The sequence below is a fragment of the Panthera pardus genome, unplaced genomic scaffold (assembly GCF_024362965.1).
Source record: "Panthera pardus isolate Hobbes unplaced genomic scaffold, ASM2436296v1 HiC_scaffold_13, whole genome shotgun sequence".
Classification (NCBI taxonomy): Eukaryota; Metazoa; Chordata; class Mammalia; order Carnivora; family Felidae; genus Panthera; species Panthera pardus.
Window position 1 is genome coordinate 193,378,526 of NW_026526688.1, and position 19,072 is coordinate 193,397,597.

The 19,072-nt window shown below is 40.0% G+C and overlaps 1 protein-coding gene across 4 annotated transcripts in view; it reads right to left on the bottom strand.

The window, feature by feature from the left end:
• Nucleotides 1-1,183: 1,183 nt before the first annotated feature.
• The window catches only part of C1QTNF7 (C1q and TNF related 7), a 110,994-nt gene continuing 93,105 nt past the window's right edge, over nucleotides 1,184-19,072 (bottom strand). For all 4 annotated transcript variants that reach the window (XM_019453685.2, XM_019453682.2, XM_019453683.2 and 1 more), the window contains exons 2-3: nucleotides 11,043-11,288; nucleotides 1,184-5,060 (exon numbers count right to left, since the gene is read on the bottom strand). In XM_019453685.2, the coding sequence (XP_019309230.1) occupies nucleotides 4,429-5,060; nucleotides 11,043-11,280 (870 nt within the window). In that variant the 5' untranslated portion in view covers nucleotides 11,281-11,288 and the 3' untranslated portion in view covers nucleotides 1,184-4,428. The remainder of the gene's footprint in view (nucleotides 5,061-11,042; nucleotides 11,289-19,072) is intronic.

Genomic DNA, 19,072 nt, shown 5'->3' on the forward strand with positions numbered 1-19,072 from the left:
ATGATTCCCCTTGGGCATAGGGGAAGAGGCATACTAGAGAAAAGGAAGCAACTTTTCTAGCTGAGTCTTGAAAGGTGAGCTAAGCAGGCAGACAAGGACAGCAATGGCATTATGAGCAAATGAAACAGTGTGTGTAAAGGCCCTGAGGCACATAAGAACAAGGTGTCCTAGAACGGCAGGTATCTTGTATTTGCTTGGATTATAGGTTGCATGTGGTGACTTTTGGCGATGTGACCATAAAAGCAAGCAGAGGCTGAATCCCAAAGGGTCTAATGTGCCTTGCTAAAGGGTGTTTGTATTAATATTAGGTAAGATACCTTTTGCAAGTGATTAAGTACCCACCTCAAAAGTGCTTGGTAAAAATGGCATTTAATGGCTACCATAACTGAAAAGTCCAAAGGAAGATGGGCTATAGGCATGCCTAGTATTTCAATGGTGACTCCTTTTATCTCCAACTCGACTTCATCTGTGGGTGATTCTGTCTCAAATGGTATTATACTCTGTAATGGTAAGATGGCTCATAGAGGCTCACAGACTCAAGTCCAACAGGAAAGAAGTCCCAGTAAAGTCTCATAATCTCTGATTGAGGCACCAGGGCTAATTATTTTGGTGAGTGGAATGCTATGCTCTGATTGATCAGACCAGTGATTTAACATGGTGCAGGAGTCAATTCCATTTAGAAGCTCAAAGACTTAGCATGTAAAGGATGGTCCTTCAGAAGGAAATTATGTATGAATGTCAGAAAAGTGGTACGGAATGTGTACCAGATAGCAAAGCCTCCAAAAGTTCACGGCCCCTTTCATACTGCGGGGATTGGAGGGCCATTGTTGGTCTGTAAGCTGTGGATTGACGTGACCATATTTGTATTTGTGGAGAATGGATTGAAGGGTTTCAGCTGGAGGCAAAGGGTCAGTTAGGAAGTTTTTTTTTACTAGTCTAGGGAAGTCATGATAGCATATGAAGGAAACCTTGGGTTTGGGGATGGAAAGATGCAAGGATTCAGAAATGTACATGTAAGAGAACCATCAAGAATTTCATACTGAAAAAATTCAGTGGGGAGGGGAAGAATGACATCTGGAATGTCCTTAGGTGTGACACTGGTGACAGGGTGGGTATGGATGTCACTGGCTGGAAATGGAGGTACAGAAGGCAAGAGGGAAGAAGGTATCAAACAACACGTTAGTCAGTTTCTGAAATATTTTTATGTCCATGATCTTTTTTTTCACAGAGTGGCAGGGAAGAAGTATATTTAGAGTTTATAGAATCTTTCGTTTTTCACCACAAACAACATCATTCACAATGATAAGTGACCTGGGAATGCCCTTTAGCAGGCACAGGTACAAAGAAACACACGTGTCCCGAAAGCGTGTTACACAGGCACACTCAAGCTCACTACGCACGTTTGTGTAGGTCTCACTTGTTGTTGCTGTTTTCGTTTGTTTTTTTTTTTTTGTTTTGCTCCTTTCCTCTCACCTGATTCTGACTAATGCATTCTTTCTGTGTTGTATCCATCTTTGCAAGTGACTCTAAATCCTTCTGAAACAAGATGTTATATAGTCAATAAATCTCTCTTAACACAAATTCATCACAAGTCAGCCCTTACGAAGAATGATTGGAATCTAAAAAATCAGAAGTTTTTAAACCAAAATCTGTCTTCTATTTTCTTTACACAAATACCCACAAATGTGGATATGTTGTATCTGTCGTTTTTTTTTTTTTTTTTTTAATGGAATAAAAGACAGCCATGTTTGCTTAAGGAGTTTTTCCTTTTAAAACCAAAATACCCTTTTGCTTCCTACTTAAGCTCTCTGATCCCCATCACCATCCCACCAGATATTTCAAAATAAAGTTCATCTCTGGGCCTAGAACCAGCTGAAGAAACATGCGTTTAAGAAAGCTACTCAAAATAGGCTTTGTAATGAAAGAAACATTTAAAAGATAAGTAAACAACGTCCAGAAAAAAAATGAATGCATTAATGGATCACGATCAGAAAAAGTTCTCAATTACACAACAACCTTGTAGCTCACGACTGTCTGCAATAACTCGTCCATCGCCAGTTTTTCCAGCACATCCCACTGTCTTCAAAGGGCCCATAGTTTCATGATCCCCAGATCAGCTTCTGCTCTTGGCTGTGTTTACCCTCTGTAGCCTGGCCTTCCAGGTTAAGCTGTTATCTAGAGGCAGGTGACTATCTCAAACGACCTTTGCTTTCTCTTCTTTGTATACTTTCATTGCCCTTAGCCTTCCAGACCTGTGTCCTGACTCAGATGGAGACCAACAAGTGGGCAGAGCAAGGCAGGCGGAAGAGGATGATGGGAGATAGGTCTGGAGATGACAGAAACGAGGATTTCCTTGTTTACAGCTGCTTGATCATGGCAAATGTCCTTGCTGATAAGGGCAGCGCCCGGCTCTGGGGCACACAGGGGCTCCAGGGTTCCTCATAAATGAAGTCCCCAATCATCACATTGGCATTTGAGGCTCTTCTGGGTCTCTGTTCTCACTTTCATGCTTTGTCCCCATTGTCACCGCTGTCCCCACTTTGGCTATTCCAAGTCCCACCTACCACTGAAGGACCAGAGGGTGGAGGAGATTTTCCCCAAGCCTCCTCTCTCACTGCTCAATTTTACACCTGCCCCCCTCAGTTTTTCTTCCAGACCATTGGTCTCTATGTCCAGTTTAGAACTTAGCATATTTTAGCCCGTTCGTTTCTAGAATTCTTGGTATTTTGTGTATGTGTACACATGTCATTTCCTTTCTTGTATCCTTAGACATGTAGTGGCAGGGGGCTGTGACATATTTACCTTGGTTTTCCTCTACCTTCACAGAACCCAGTTCGGTGACTCACACATAGGAGGCATTACAAACGTTTACTAAGTGAGTGAGCAAAGAGAGAAAGCATGGAAGAAAAATTAGAAGCCACCAAAAAGCCTGGGTGACTCAGTCAGTTAAGCGTTGGCTCTTGATTTTGGCTCAGGTCAAGATCTCATAGTTTGTGGGTTTGAATCCCGCGTCAGACTCTGTGCTGATAGCACAGAGTCTGCTTGGGATTCTCTCTCTCCCTCTCTCTCTGCCCCTCCCCCCTTGCTCTCTCTCAAAAATAAATAAATAAACATTAAAAAAAGAAGCCACCAAAAAGAGAGTAAGGGAATCCTATCACTGTCAGTAGAAATCATGAAAAATCATGTGGAATCATGTCCCCCAGGGACAGCGGGACTGCAGGGGCCATGAGGCTTGGAAGCGACAGTTATCTTCTCAGACGTCTGGTCTCTTTCCCTCCTCCTCCTGTTCACTGCCACCATTTCACTATAAATCAGTGCACATACGCTTCACTTTTATTTGGATTCAATACCTCGGAAATCCATGAGAAATAATGCTTCCCACCAATGTAAGGTAGTGTCCTCATTCGTGTGCAAGCTAAGAGGAATAATAATTGTCTTGGAAACCATCAAGCTAAACACATTTAGGAGAATGACCTCTTGGCTGATCTCAGTAACTTGTTTCTCTTCATTTCCATTACCCTTCCCAGGTCCCCTTTATCTCTGGGCTTTCCACCCTTTTCTGATTGCGAATACCAGTGGTGTTTCGAGGATGGGATGGGGTAAATGCAGCTGCAGAATTCCTTGTTTCCTTTGTATCCCTCCCACTTCCTTAAACACACACAACTTAGCATGGTTAGTGTTTTTCCACGTGTGAAACCTTCTCTGGCCCCCGTTCCCAGGAAGAGCGGCTCCCATGTATGTCCAGCTTGGAGTCAGTCTGTTGGTCAGGTGCTCATCTCCCTGAATTGTGACAGCATGTTCCTCACACACCAGCCGTATGAAGGCACAGCTTTTGTCCAAACTCATGATCAGATCTGACCTAGCACCTCAGTGTCTGGCTCACACAGGCGTATTTAAGAGCTGTTGAGTGAATACAGATACGAGCACGAAGGAACGCATAACAACAAAAAAAGGAAAGTTATCACTTTCGCTTACTTGCAATCACTTAGTATCTCTTACCTTTAGTTTTTGACTTTTGAGAACTGTTAAAGACTCTGGGGTGTGATGATTCTCTTAAATAACAAGCAAAAGTGTAATTTTATGAAGATTTAATGAGACAATATCATTGCCAGCTGATTTTATCACTCAGGGAGTTTAACAGAAAATTTGTTAACATTGTCTTTAATTTGCTTAAATATTTATGAACATTGCTTTCAGGAGGATTCTTATCTGGGGTTATTGTTTCATATAATTCATCTTGGTGTGGTTTCAACCATTTGGTGGTTCATCTTGTTTTAATAGATTCTGCTAGAATTTTCTGTAAATGCTTTGGAATCTGAGTGGGAGTCTCTTTGGATCTCATTGCTGCTTCCTCCACCTTCCAAGGCCCCAGATTAAGTCAAAGTGTCTGCCACAAAAATCTTGGAACATTCAGGACGGCAGTCCTGATCACAGCTCGTCGTCTTCTGATATGGAATCTAGATAATCTGTGTCAACATACAGGAGAAATCCGGAGAACAAGCTGTCTGCCCAACCCGGGTCTGAGAAGAGGCCGTTCTGGTCGGTGAAGAAGATCTCCAGCCAGACTTCATCTTCTGGCTGCAGATAGATGACCGTGGACCCCGAAGCCACATCATGGTTCCCAGTGTTGGCGTCAAAGGTCTTTATCCGGTACTGCCCGTTGTGCACCAGCCCTATTGCCAGATGCTTATTCGCCAATGTGATATCATAAGAAAAGTAATAGATCCCTGGGAAGGCACAGATGAACTTGCCTGTTGCAGGATTGTAGTGCTCTCCCTCATTGAAGAGGACCTTGTTAAATATAATCGGTAGCCTTTCTTCTGGGTAGCTGGTTGTGATGCCAACAGAAAAGGCGGATTTGAGCACGATGCTTCCACATCTGCAAACTCCAGGCAACCCTGGATCCCCTTGCTCTCCTCTGTCCCCCTTTGCTCCAGGAGGCCCAGCTGGACCTACTTCTCCTTTTTCTCCCTCTGGTCCAATGGGTCCTTTCTTCCCAGTCTCTCCTTGGTCCCCCTTCTCTCCAGCAAGGCCCAGTGGTCCAGTCTTACCTCTCAAACCTTTAAAAAGAGTTTACAGTTTATTTAATAGTTCCTCTAGATATACAGTCACAAACAGCATGTCCACACAGTGCCAGCACACCCTAAATTCGTCTCTCCAGCCAACTTTCAATGGGACACTACTAAATACTGATGCATCTCTTAAAAACAATCACTGATGCATTAAAATACAAATAGAAGATTTTCATCAGAATTTCAGGTGAATTTTCCTGAGTATATGAAAAATCATTTAAGTGCTATTTTGGTGATGGATCATCTGCAACTAAATCAGTCACATACAGTATTTGTCACCACAGGAGAAATTCAATTGAGCGTAATGATATTTTCCAGAGTGGGGTCATGGGAGCAGACAGAGCCAGATGAATCCTTAGAGGTTATTTAGTCTCATGTCCCGCCCTACTTCTATTAGTTTTAATAATAAAATAATTAATCAAAATTAGATGAGCTCATATGTATTCAACATTTACTATGTACCAGGGACAGCATCCTATTGACAGGCATTGGCTTCTTTAGGACTTGCAACAACTTTATGAGTTAGGAATTATTACTTCCATTGCAGATGGGGAGACTGAGCTACAGAGAAGTTGGTTTGCTCAAGGGAACAAAGCTAGTACGTGATGGATCTGTGATCTGAACTCATGCCTGCCTGACTCTGGAGCCTGAGCATCTCCCCAGGGCAGCAGCTCGAGTATAAAGAGCACCTGCCACATAGTGAGGGTTCAATATGCTACAATAACTGAAAAATAGTGATGCCACCGCTATGCAGTAGCTCTTTTTTGGAGGAGAAAATCGAATCCCAGAGAGGTGGAGAAACTGGCTTCTGTAGCAAGCTAGGACTGGAATCCAAGTCTTAGTGTAATGATGCTTCCCCTCCATCAAAGTGCCTCTTACCTTTGGGGCTGGAATCAAGAATCCTAAATTCTGTTTGGCTCTGCAGCTAAATGGTTGTATCATTTTAGGCAAGTCCCTTAATTTCTCTGGGTCTCCTTATATATAGAAAAGACATAATATCTGTGAAAGGATTTCAACAAATTCAAAATCACCACAGTGAAATATTTTCTGTTTGTCCAAATCTTTACATCTACAGATCAACCAAAGGCTAAATGCAGAGAACTTGTGATCGTCGGTTGAAAGGGATAAGCAACATCTATTTAATTTTTAAACCATATATATAATAACAGTGACTTAATAGCATAAAAATGTCCTTTAATTTTTATGGTCAAATCCGTTCCATAGATAGTGCTTGTATAATGATACACCCTCAAAAATATCCAAATTATAGGAAATTCATGAAGGACTTTTGTAGTCAGGGAAAATATATTATGGATATACTGTGTACTTTCACTCTTAACTATGTATTTGCTTTCAGGAACTTTATTAAGTTGAACATTTTTATCTTGATAGTGCTTTGGTACCTTTTATTTGAAAATTACATGCACACCAGTATATGAGTTTAATTAATTTTCAGTTTGGCAAATTTAGGCACGAAATGTTCTGGATAATGAAAATTTTAGAATGAATGCTTTACTCTTAAAACATCCAGTATTTTGTTTTAATAGTTTTGGAAAGAGGTTGTTTAACAATTTATGATGCACCAAAGATTTTAATAATGAACGAAACCCCTTTTTTTGGTGACTGGGATCAGTATCGTTACTGATCACAGAACTGTCCTAAAGCTCTGGATGGCTTTTGTTGTGAAGTTGAAATTCCCCTGGTCCCGGCCAGAATATACTCTGGTATTGATTTCTTGAAATAAGGCCATAATAGTGTGATCTTTCAATGTTTGCTTCTTTCTGGTAGAAATAAAATATGAATACAATTTTATGTTAAATTTACTTTTGAATCAAGGACCACAAATTCTAAATTGTTATTTTTATCTTCAATAGGAGCTTAACTTTTGCTGTCTTCATGGGTGAAGGTCATGAGTGACCTTGGATGTATAATAGAAAAATTTTTTGGCATCAGCAACAATTTTGACTATTAAATTTCATTACGTACTCCAATCCTCCTGTCTCTATGACTTTGGGCAAGTCACTTGTCTGTGTTTCAAATGCTTCAATATGAAGAACTGGATTTAAATCCACTCCAAACCTAGTGAGAAAAGCAGTCAACAGTGGCTCAGCAGACCGGCAAACTTTAGTTCATCCATGGATTCATTATGTGAATTTGAAGAAGGGGCTTCATCTCTCTGACTTGTTTCTCAGTCCTTGAAATGAAGGTGTTGGACTAGGCCAACATCCTACTAAGGCCTCATCCTACTGAAAATTCTTTGAGACAAAACCACAAATGCAATTTTACAATGCTAGCCATGGAAAGATCTTTACCATCTCAGTGTTTGGGTTTCTATAGTTATTGAATTAGAAAATCAGAGATGAGCTGTAGTAACTTGAAGTAATTCTTCCTATTTGCATGAAGGGTTTTCACCTGTGCTAATGGCCAATTAATGAATAATGGAAAGAAGGGATAAATCAGTCTCCCTCTTCCTACTTAGTTAGACATATGATTACGTAGAGGGAGAATTATGGAGTACTGGTTAGTCTATGTTTAGGTACTAACACTTGGAGAGAAAGGATTTCTTAGTTCTCCATGAAATGGGCTTACAAAGATTTCTTCTTCAGTGTTATTTTTTTCTCCCATCCATCCATCCATCCATCCATCCATCCATCCATCCATCCCAGGGTTTGTGTGTGCATGCATACATACATCTAAACTGTGTAATATTGATTGATCATCTACTACATGCTAGGCACTATGCTAGGGACTGAGTGGGACATTGATATGAATGACACCTATTTCACCCCCAAGTTAGCTGTTACTACATATTACACTGTGATCTGCAAATATGGGTCATAGCTAAGTTCATGAATATGCAAAGCCATATAAGAAACCAGAGTGATGGGTTTCATGAGGTGATTCCAGTGCTACCTGAAGATATTTATATGGATGTGCATTCAGATTAAATTAAATGGTACTATTCTGCTACAACAGTAATTATGACAGACCAGTGAAGGAGACATATTTTTAATAGAAAGTTTCTAATTCAGTAATGATAAGCTCTGTATTTGTAATTTAAGGTAGAGAAGTTGAGCCAAAATATGCTTGATTCTGCTTGTGCTTGGTTGGGATGGATGTGGTGGGGATGTTTACCAAGGGCACATGAAGGAGAAGACATTCGTGGTGTCATTAAAGGGGAAAGAAGAATCAAAGACTACTAGCCATGTTGTGCCCAGTTTCAGATGCATTAACAGCTTATCCCCAAAACACCAGGGCTCTGTTACTGTTGTTTGTAAATAAGGTGTGTTTTTCTTCATTGATCACAAAGGCATTCCTACCTTTCTTAGATGTTCTAAATCCTTATGTGTGTATGTGTGCATATTGGATTTAAATAATCTCAGGTTCGCAAAGTCATTTTATTTCCAAATCTCAATTTTTCCATTGTAACACAATTATTGCTGATTATAATGTTTTCTAATAGGCTTATGATAAACATTAAGTATTAAATGTAAAATTCCCGATGTAGTAAGTTCTTAATAAATGGCTATGATAATGATGATGATGATGATGATGATGATGAATATTGTAATTATATGTTTCTATATTGGCCTTCCACACCCAAATGTTTATCAAGGCAATGTCTTATTCATGTTTGTGTTCTTTTTGTCTAGAACAGTAATATCAACCAGGGACAATTTTACACTGCCCACCAAGGAATAGTTGGCAATGTCTGAAGACATTTTTGTTGTCATAGTTGGTGGGGGTGCCACTGGCAGCTAGTCGGATGCTGCTAAATGTCCTCTAATGCATAGGATATCCATCCCACAGTAAACAATTATTTGGCCTGAAATATCATTAGGATAGAGGTTGAAAAACACTGGTCTGGAATAATACTGGATAACAACAGGTACACAAGAAGCTTGTTGAAGGACAATGCTTGGGTGCCCCATGAATACGGAGGTGTAGCTGACCTCATATGGTTAACCTTGTAATAATTATGAACAATTCAATTTAATCTGAATGCATATCCACATACTTTTATATTTAAAAAATGTTTTTTTACATTTATTTATTTTTGAGAGACAGAGCACAAGTGGGGGAGGGGCAGAGAGAGAAGGAGACACAGAATCGGAAGCGGACTCCAGGCTCTGAGTGGCCAGCACCGAGCCCGACGCGGGGCTCGAACTCACGAACCATGATATCACGACCTGAGCCGAAGTCGGATGCCCAACTGACTGAGCCACCCAGGCGCCCCTCTACATACTTATATTTTTAAAGATTTTATTTTTTAAGTAATCTTTACACCCAATGTGGGGCTCAAACTCACAACCCTGAGATCAAGAGTCTCACGCTCCACCAAGTGAGCCAGCCAGGCACCTCTCCACATGTGTATTTTTAAATGATATCAGAACTACTTAATGAAACTGAGCGCCCATTTCGAGTTTATTACATGAGTTTGGATATTCAGCAAGTTAGCTATGACTCATGTTTGCAGATCACTGTGTGATATGTAATAAGAACTAACATTTACTGAGTGTTTACCAGATGGCAGTTACCCTACTGAGTGTTTTCCGTGTATTATTGTATTATTAACTGTCACAATCACCCTTACTACAAATGAGGAAACTGAGGCTTCAAGCGGTTATTGGTCCAAGGATACTAGGTTAGTAATTGAAGGAGCCGAGATCTAAGCCTCAATCAGACTGACTCCAATACATGCTTGTGGAAGCACTACATTATTGCTTCCAGACACAGTAAAGAAACTAAAAGGGTTGGTCGTATGTAGCGACGGTCCTGTTATTATTACAGGATTTCAAGGCTATTCGTGATCATGACACAGCGGTAAGTTGTAGTCATAGGTGTCACCATAGATTAAGATGTAAGCTCCAAATTAAAGGTTCTTTATCTGATGTTGAACCTTTACCTAAAGGTTTTTAATCTAATATTGAACAATATTCACACATTCGGTAGCTACTGATTTTCCAAGTATTTTCTGCAGGACAAATTCAGAAATGAATTATTATCCAGTAACTTGCATGTATATTATGCTGCTATTTCACGTAACACCAGTAAATCAGGGGCAATGACTAGATAGAGACATGTTTCTTAGACTAATTGACTTTTCTCTTCCTGTCTTTTGTCTTAGCCTTTACACTCGGAAACTTGTTTTTAAAGATTGATGCCACATCGCTTCCTCTTTTAGAGTTAACCCAGCTTCTCTAGAATTTCAATTCGGTTTACTCTGAAGGATTGCAGAGTCTGGCAATCTTCCTGGGCCAATTTATTTGTGGGGGGGGGGGGGAAAGTAAACATTCCTGAAGTAGTAGGGAGCAATTGTGTTGCTGTTAAGGGTGATACGAATGTACTTTTCTAGCTGGGACAAGACAGGAGGGAAAGAGATGAGCTACGAAAGGTGGGCTAAACAGTGCTATTGCCATTTCATCTGTGAAAAATAAAACCTAGAAGTCCTTTATGCAGCTTTGCTCAGGATATTTAGTACAGGTCAGGATGGCATCTGTGCTTTTGGCTCCTAATTCCTGCCTCTGCTTCGTCTGTCCATTTCTCTTCCTTGTCCATCTGTCTGTCTATCCATCCATGCCCCCGCACATCCAGCCATTGCCTGCTAGCTATAACAGCCCCGTGGCCACGGGCATCAGTGTTTGAGTCCAGCTCTGCCGGTCACTAGCAGTGAACTTCCGTCTTCAGTAATTAATTTAACCATGTTATTGCTCTGTGTTCTCATCTGTAAAATGGGATAACCAAAAGAGTTGTCATTGCCATCAAATAAGGTGTAGGTAAAGAGTTCAGAGCGGTATCTAAAGCACAGTAAGGGCTCAACACATTGTTATGATTGAGGAAGGTGAAATAGAGAAGGGATTTCAGGAGCAATTCCCATTAGAAAAGGCAACAGAGAAAGGAAGCGGTTTAAGGCGGGGGAGGGTGGGTGGGTGAACGAGGGGTGTTTCATGGCACTTCATCGTTCATTACCTGCAGCCCCCTTTTCACCTTTCTCTCCTTTCCTGCCGTCTCTACCATCTCGTCCTGGAAGGCCGATCCGACCATGGGGCCCCGGGGAACCATTCGCTCCAGGGGGTCCCGGAGGTCCAGGTAAGCCAGGGATGCTACAGATATATCTTGGGGAGTAGCTCTCTCCTTTGAACTGATTACCCCGAGGCTGTCCACTGGCACAAATGGCAAAACTTGTAACATAGAGCAAGATAAACATCTTTGGCTCTGGAAAAGAAACACAGGGACATAAATCCACCCTCTCAGGTGGTAGTTTTGGCACAAATGAACATGAGGGCGGGCATTGGCAACCGCGTACTTCAGCGCTCGCCTCTCCACGCATGTATAAAACCTTAGTTACCTCTCGTAATTCCATTGGAAACTATTAACACATTACTGATAGAGGGTTCTCAGTGTCCCACACAAGGGTTGGTGGAGATGAAAGGTTAAAAAAAATTCAAAATAAAGCCACTTGTTGCATTTTTTTTTCCTGTAGGCTCGATGATGGACTTTGAAAAATGATGGTTTCTTCTTGCAGAAATAATGCATTATTTTTAGAAAATTAGAAATGCAAACGAATAAGGTAAACATCAACAATATTCCCACCACTAGAGATAATTATTCTTTACATTTTGATACAGACATCCTTCCGGTCTTTCTGTCTATGCTGTGGAGGAAAATGATATTATGCCCCTCCTGTATGTCTCCAACTTTTTTTTCCCTTTACAATACATCATGAACATCCTCCCATGTCAAAAATTATTCTTAACATTAAAAAAATGTTGCATTTTCTGTACTATTCTTTGTGTACACAATTCTCCATTGTAGATATTTCCTTCCAGTTTTCTGCCAATATAAACACTATGCTAGGCATCCTTATATCTAGTCTTGGCATGCATCCATGGTCATTTTCTTAGAATTTGTGGGTTTTTTTAAGCAGGAGAAAAGAAGTGGCATTTTCAGGAAAACCATGTTTTTCACTTGATAATCATGTGTAAAACCAATTAGTGTTAATTGGAGTACTGTGTATGTCCTAAGGAGGGGGGGGGGGCTCAAACTTTAATTTAAAATCTGCAGAATACAATGCCCTAGTGAACCATTAAGCTGTTAGCACCAGGGCTCAATTAAAGAGCTGAGTGAAATTAAACCATGCATGGTGTCACATGTGCCTAGGGAGGCAGACAACAGGTCTCTTTAGTTGTGGTCTAATAGGACTTGGTTTTTCCCTCCACAAACAGGATCCTGAGAATGACGGATCGTTTATTAGCATGACGTTTGGCATATAAACTGAGCGGTGGGCCATATGGGCTGGGACACCTGACTTTCTAGGCTAAATGGTCCCTAGGATTAGCAGCTTCTTGGATGGGAGAATGTATGCACGTGGTTTTAGGGCAGTGCAAATGAATAGTTTTGGGGTAGTTGGACCTGTGCTTTAATAAGAAATCTCAACATCGCTTGACGTATATGCCTGGCATGTACCCGCCCAAAGGAAATAATCATGAAATGTAAAAAAAGCAATCGGATGGGGCTTCCTTGCTTTCTTACAGCCACATCAGAAAATTAACCAGGCGCGCTGTACCAGTTTTATGATACCCATGGGGAAATTGCAACATCTTGGAATTAGACCTAGAAATTTGCCAGAGCATAGGAATGACAAATTGAGAAAAACACAGCGTGCACATGTGATTCAAAATAAGTCTATTCCTAGAAATCTTATTAGTGAGAAACTGAAGCAACTTACCCAGATATAGGCCCTGTATCCTTCACCAAATCTCCACGTCACCAGTGTCTCTCCCCACCGTTCTCCCTCCCCCACATCCAGGAGAACATTTTTGCTGTGCACTGTCTGCTTATAATAGAGCACAAATTCAACATTACTGATTCCATTGCTCAACTGGGATGAAGGCACTTTCTGAAAAGCCCGGTGGATCTGATAAAGATACCAGCCTTTTCAAAGGTGTCCCAGATGATAGAAAATGAAAGAACATTCTATCCATACCTCTGCCACAGTTAAAACAAAACTGTGATGATGAAATTGCTAGCTTTTTTGTGTGTAAAAAATGGATGAGAGGAGGCTTTGAGAAAGAATTTGAAAGAATAGAACATGTTCATAGGAGATACTCATAAAAGTTTAAATGTTTAAATGTTTAAAGAGACATGGGATGGCATCCTATAGCTGAGACCAGGACTTGATTCTAAGATGAACTTGAAATTACTTGGAGAGAAGGCGCTGTGGGAAGTGGCTTCTCAGACATTACGATGGAGAAGCTGAAAACACAAACACGCCAATAGTCAGGGATCAGTCTACAAAGAAGCTTGGGGTAAGGCTCCAGGTTATGGTGAATAGAAAAAGCAGAAATTCTAAACATGTGCTTGGAAGAAAGGATATTAATATTTCCAATAGCCAGGCAAAAAGGTGCTCAAAGGAGGTAAAAACTTAATACAATTGAAACAGATGCATTCATGTTGTATGGAAACCAATTTTACAATAAATTTCATATATTGGAAAAAAAAAAGAAAATAATGAAAGAGCCAAAAAAAAAAAAAAAAAAAAAAAAAAGAAACAGATGCATTCATTGAACAAATGGTTTGCCTTTCATTGACAAATGCATTAGAATATTGTCTGTATGGTAGTCTAAATGCCGGAAGCATCCCCAATTAGAAGTTTTGAAAGGCTCTCAAAATGATTATCCATTAAGAGTCCTCATCAGAATCGAGGAACAATGTGTTGTGCTGCCTGACACATAATGACAGAGTGGTGGTAACTGGCCACTTGAGTCTCGGGACTCAGTTTATTAGGATGACAAAGGAGTGTGGGTTATAATAGAAAACTACAGTGGCATCACCCTGCCATGTTTCCTCACTTTACTTAAAAGCCAAAAGTCTCATGGTACATGGTTCAAGGGTCTACTGGATTGGGCACCCACCCTCCTTACTTCCCTAACTTCATCCTCCGCTACTCTCTCTCCCTCTCTCCAGCTCCAGTCTCTCAGGATGCCTTGGTGTCTCCCAAAGACACCAGGAATGTTCTGCCTTAGGGCCTTCATGCTGTCTCTTCCCTCTGTCTTTCTCTTCCCCAAGTTGTCTACATGTCTCACTCACTCATCTCCCTCTTTGAGTCTTTGCTCAAATGCCAACCTCTCCCTGAAGCCAATTCTTACACTGTATTTAACATTGCCATCTGCCATCTGCCATCTCATACCTCCACCCCCCTCCTTCTGCTCTATTGTTTTCTATTCTTTGTACCCACCATCTTCTAACTCACTAGATTATTATTACCTTTATTATGATTTAAAAATATGGTATATCTCCATCTGATGGAACGTAAGGGATGAGGGCACACAGCAGGGATCTTTGTCTTAGTCATTGATTTCTACAACCATCTAGAACAGTGTTTGGCATAAAAAACTCACGCTGTGGACAGAGAAGTTTTTTTGTTTTGTTTTTTTGGGTTTTTTTTGGCAGGGTGAGGTATGTGTTTTATGAAAAACTAAATGAAAAACATGGGAGAATGGAATATGAGAATATTATAAGGGAAAGAGAAAAAAGAACTTAAATATTCAAGGGGTCTGTGGGTCCCTCTCACAGTGTTTAAAAACACAAACAAAAGACTTCAGTTGTTTCAATTTTGCATAGTCTAAGTATTTAGAAATATTTTAAATAATTATCTTTTTTTTTGGTACAAATAGAACATGCACATTTATAAAATTAAAAAAGGGTATGCAATGAGAAGTAAATCTCTCCCTTCCTCCCAGTCTTCCAGACATGCAGTCCTCCTCTCTAGAGGCAATCATTGTTGCTAGTTTCTTGTGTGTCTTCTTCTCCACTTTGGCAAAAAATATGCAACTTTCTATATCTTGCTTTTTCAGGTACCTAAGAGATTTTCTGTTATCAGTAGGTAGAGTTGCCTCATCCTTTTTTTAGTGACTATAGAATATCCACTATATGGTTGTGTTACATTTAACCTATCTCCTACTGATGGATATTTGGGATTTTTTCATTCTTGTATAAGCAACAGTACAATAAGTCGCTTTGTGTGTGTGTGTGTGTGTGTGTGTGTGTGTGTGTGTGTGTACATAGTTTATGATATGAGCAGACAATAGCTTCCCCCAGTTTGCCTTTGTATTTTGTTCATGAATTTTAAAAAATTTTTATTATAAAAACATTTTTGAAGTTCAATTTATTCCATTTAAAAGGCCTTCCTCACTCCACGATACTAAAAAAAAAAAAAAATTCTCCCACTTTCAGTTTCTTTGTTGTTTCATTTGTTCACATTTAATCTTTGACCCATTAGAATGTTTCTGATAAAAAGTGTGAGGTAGGGATCCAGCTGTATATTTTCAGCACCTTATATTGAATAATCTATCCTTTGCCCACTGTCCCACTGGGTTGAAGTGGATTTGGTTATTTTGGCTGGGACTGCACTATGTGGGTCATGGTTTTATAAACATTATAATATGTTTTAACAGATTTATTGAGATTTAATTTACACACCATAAATTGGACCAATTTAAAGTACACAACTCAATGTATACTATACTCCAATTTTAGATCATTTTCAAAACTACAAAAAGAAACCTCATCCACATTTGCAGTCATGCCTCATACAAAGTATTTTGAAGAATTACATTGAATATGCAAATTTATGTAGAATATGTGCTAAAATGTATTTTTTCCCACATCACGCTCCTTTGGAGTGAGAAAATCAAAGCTCTGGAAATATTGTTAATCTTGTGCAGATCTGTCCTGGGATGCTAATGTATCCTATTTTTCTGTAGGGATTATAAAGTAACAGGTTTTCAGTTTTTGAAACTTATATTTACTTTATGGTACTATAGATTTCACACTCTTTATGTCAAAAATGTGTTTTGAATGTGTAAGGCAGGAATGTAGCATGTAGTGTTTTCTAAGATTTTTAGTGATAGAACCCTTTGTTCTTGCTAAACTCATCATGAAAGTACTTGGAGAAATACTGAATAAATCACTGCAAAAATTGAACTTTTAGAAAATGTGTCCACTGGTTGAGATCTCTTTGTAAATAGCATGTTTTTACTTATTAAAAAAACCCATGTATATACAGTCAACTAATATTTGAAAAGGAAGCCAAGAATACTTTCTGGGGAAAGAATAGTCTCTTCAATAAAATGGTGTTGGGCAGCTGTATATTTGTATGCAGAAGAATGAAATTGGATCACTAGTTTATACCACTCAAAAAATCAACTAAAAATGGATTAAGATTTAAATATAAGACTTGAAACTGGAAAACCTCTAGAAGAGAACACAGAGAAAAAGATCCTTGGCAGTGGTCTCCCACGCCTGCGTATATATCCAAAAGAAAAGAAAATAGGATATCAAAGAGCTATCTATATTCCCACGTTCATTGCAGCATTATTCACAATAATCCAGACATGGAAGCAACCTAAATATCCACTGGCAAATGAATGATAAAGAAAATGTGGTATATATACAATGAAATATTATTCAGCCATAAAGAGAAGGAAATCCTGTCACTTGTGACATCACGGATGAACTTTGAAAGCAATATACTAGGTGAAAGAAGTCAGAGAAAGACAAACACTGTACGATCTAACTTATATGTGGAATCTAAAACACTGAACTCATAGAAACAGAAAGTGGAATGGTGGTGGCCCAGGGCTGGAGGGTGGGGAAAATGGGGAGATGGTGGTCAAAAAATACAAACTTTCAGTTACAAGCTGAATAAGTTTTGGGGATCTAATGTGCAGCATGGTGTCTGCAATTAATAATAGTCTCTTGCATGCTTGAAAGTCGCTAAGAGAAGAGATGTTACTGCGTGTTCTTAGTGCACACGAAAAATAATAATTATGTATGGTGATGGATGTGTTAACTAACTTATTGCCATAATCATTTCACAATACATATATGTATCAAACTTTTACATTGCATACCTTAAACTTACACAATGTTGTATGTCAATTATATCTCAGTAAACCTGGAAAAAACATACTTGGTAGAATGTAAAATGGCGCAACAGCTGTGCAAAACGGTAAGTTAATTCCTCAAAAAACTTAACCTAGAATTATCATATGATCCAGCAATTCCACTTCTGGGTATATACGTAAAGGCACTGAAAGCAGAGACTCAGATATTTGCACACCCATTCTCATCATAGCATTATTCATAACAGCAAAAAGGTGAATTAGCGGATGAATGGATAGACACAGTATAGTACCTACATACAATGGAATCTTATTCGACCATTAAAAGGGAATTTTGACCCATTCTACAACATGGAGGAATCTTGAAAACTTTATGTTAAGTGAAATAAGCCAGTCACAAAAGGACAAACATTGCATGATTTTACCTACATGATGTATCTGGAATAGTCAAAATTGGAGACATGGAAGGTCAAATGGTGCTTGCCAGCAGCTGGAGAGTGGGGTGGGGGTTAATATTTAATGAGTTCAAAGTCTCAAAAAGTTCTGGAGATAGATGATGGTGTGATGGTTGTACAACAGTGTAAGTATCCTTGCTGCCACAGAGCTGTATACTTAAAAATTGTAAGTTTTATGTTACGTATATTTTGCCATAACAGAAAAAACACTAAGTGAAAAAAAAAAAAACCCAGATGAGTTGGAATGCAGGGAACATACTAGCATTTTTATTACTGTGCTTTATTTATTTATTTATTTATTTATGGTTTTTTTTTTTTTTTCAACGTTTTTTATTTATTTTTGGGACACAGAGAGACAGAGCATGAACAGGGGAGGGGCAGAGAGAGAGGGAGACAGAATCGGAAGCAGGCTCCAGGCTCCGAGCCATCAGCCCAGAGCCTGACGCGGGGCTCGAACTCACGGACCGCGAGATCGTGACCTGGCTGAAGTCGGACGCTTAACCGACTGCGCCACCCAGGCGCCCCTTTTTTTTTTTAATTTTGAGAGAGAGAGAGAGAAAGAGAGCATGAAGAGGAGAGGGGCAGAGAGAAAGGAGAGAGAGAATCCCAAGCAGGCTCCATGCCATTAGTGCAAAGCCTGACGTGGGGCTTGAGCTCATGAACTGTGAGATCATGACTCGAGCCAAAATCAAGAGTCAGACACTTGATCAACCGAGCCACCCAGGCCCCCTGTGCTGGGTGTTTTAAAACAGCATTTACTTCATCCCTAAACCACTCGTATACAGTAGGTGATATTATCTCGATTTTACAAACAAGATAATTGAGACTCTGAGGGCCCAGGTCCACACAGCCATAAAAATGGCACAGGCAGGATTTGAACTGAGCTCTTCCTGTCTCCAAACACTCGAGTTTTCCCCCACATCATGGGAGGGAAACTGTCACATCACTTCATGACAAAGGGCTGACTCGATTACTAGTTTGACTTGAGAATGTATTTTGCCTGGAAATCATTAGGGAAAAGATAGGTAACCAGGCGTGGCCAAAACGTGACATATCCTTGGCCCCCAGAGGAAGACATTTCACAATAGTAGGTTTTATCCTTCCCTAGCTGCCCTAGGAGTGACCCTAGGAGTGAGCAAGACAGGGTAGAGAACTTAGGTGTTCATATACCAGAAGCTTCTGGTTGGTTCCTCATCTCTGTCTTTGGGGCTCCAGTTTTCCTCCTCACAAGTGCCTCTCCGGTTAGCCATGGAAAACCTTCCCTTCTCCTGTCACTACGCGGCGTGCAGCACCTCACAACTACGCTGTGTTAGGACTGTCTATCTCCTTGCTTTTTCTCCACCGAAATATAAACTCTGTATCGCTAACATTTAGGACCAAGACTGGAGAGGCTCAGTGAAGGCTGAATGAAGAAAGCATGTATTCCTCAACATTTAGTTATATCAACAGCTCATGACTGATAAAGCTTCGACTGCTTTATGTAAAGTGCTATGACGGCATAAGAGTAAAATATTCTGAGAGCTGGCAAAGATTTTGTAGCCTACAGAGCAACGTTAAGTCCGTATCATCTTTCCAAAGGACCCCCTGTGGTCGATTGGACAGGGAACTGATGTCTCAAGAAGTCAGGTAACTTGTCTAT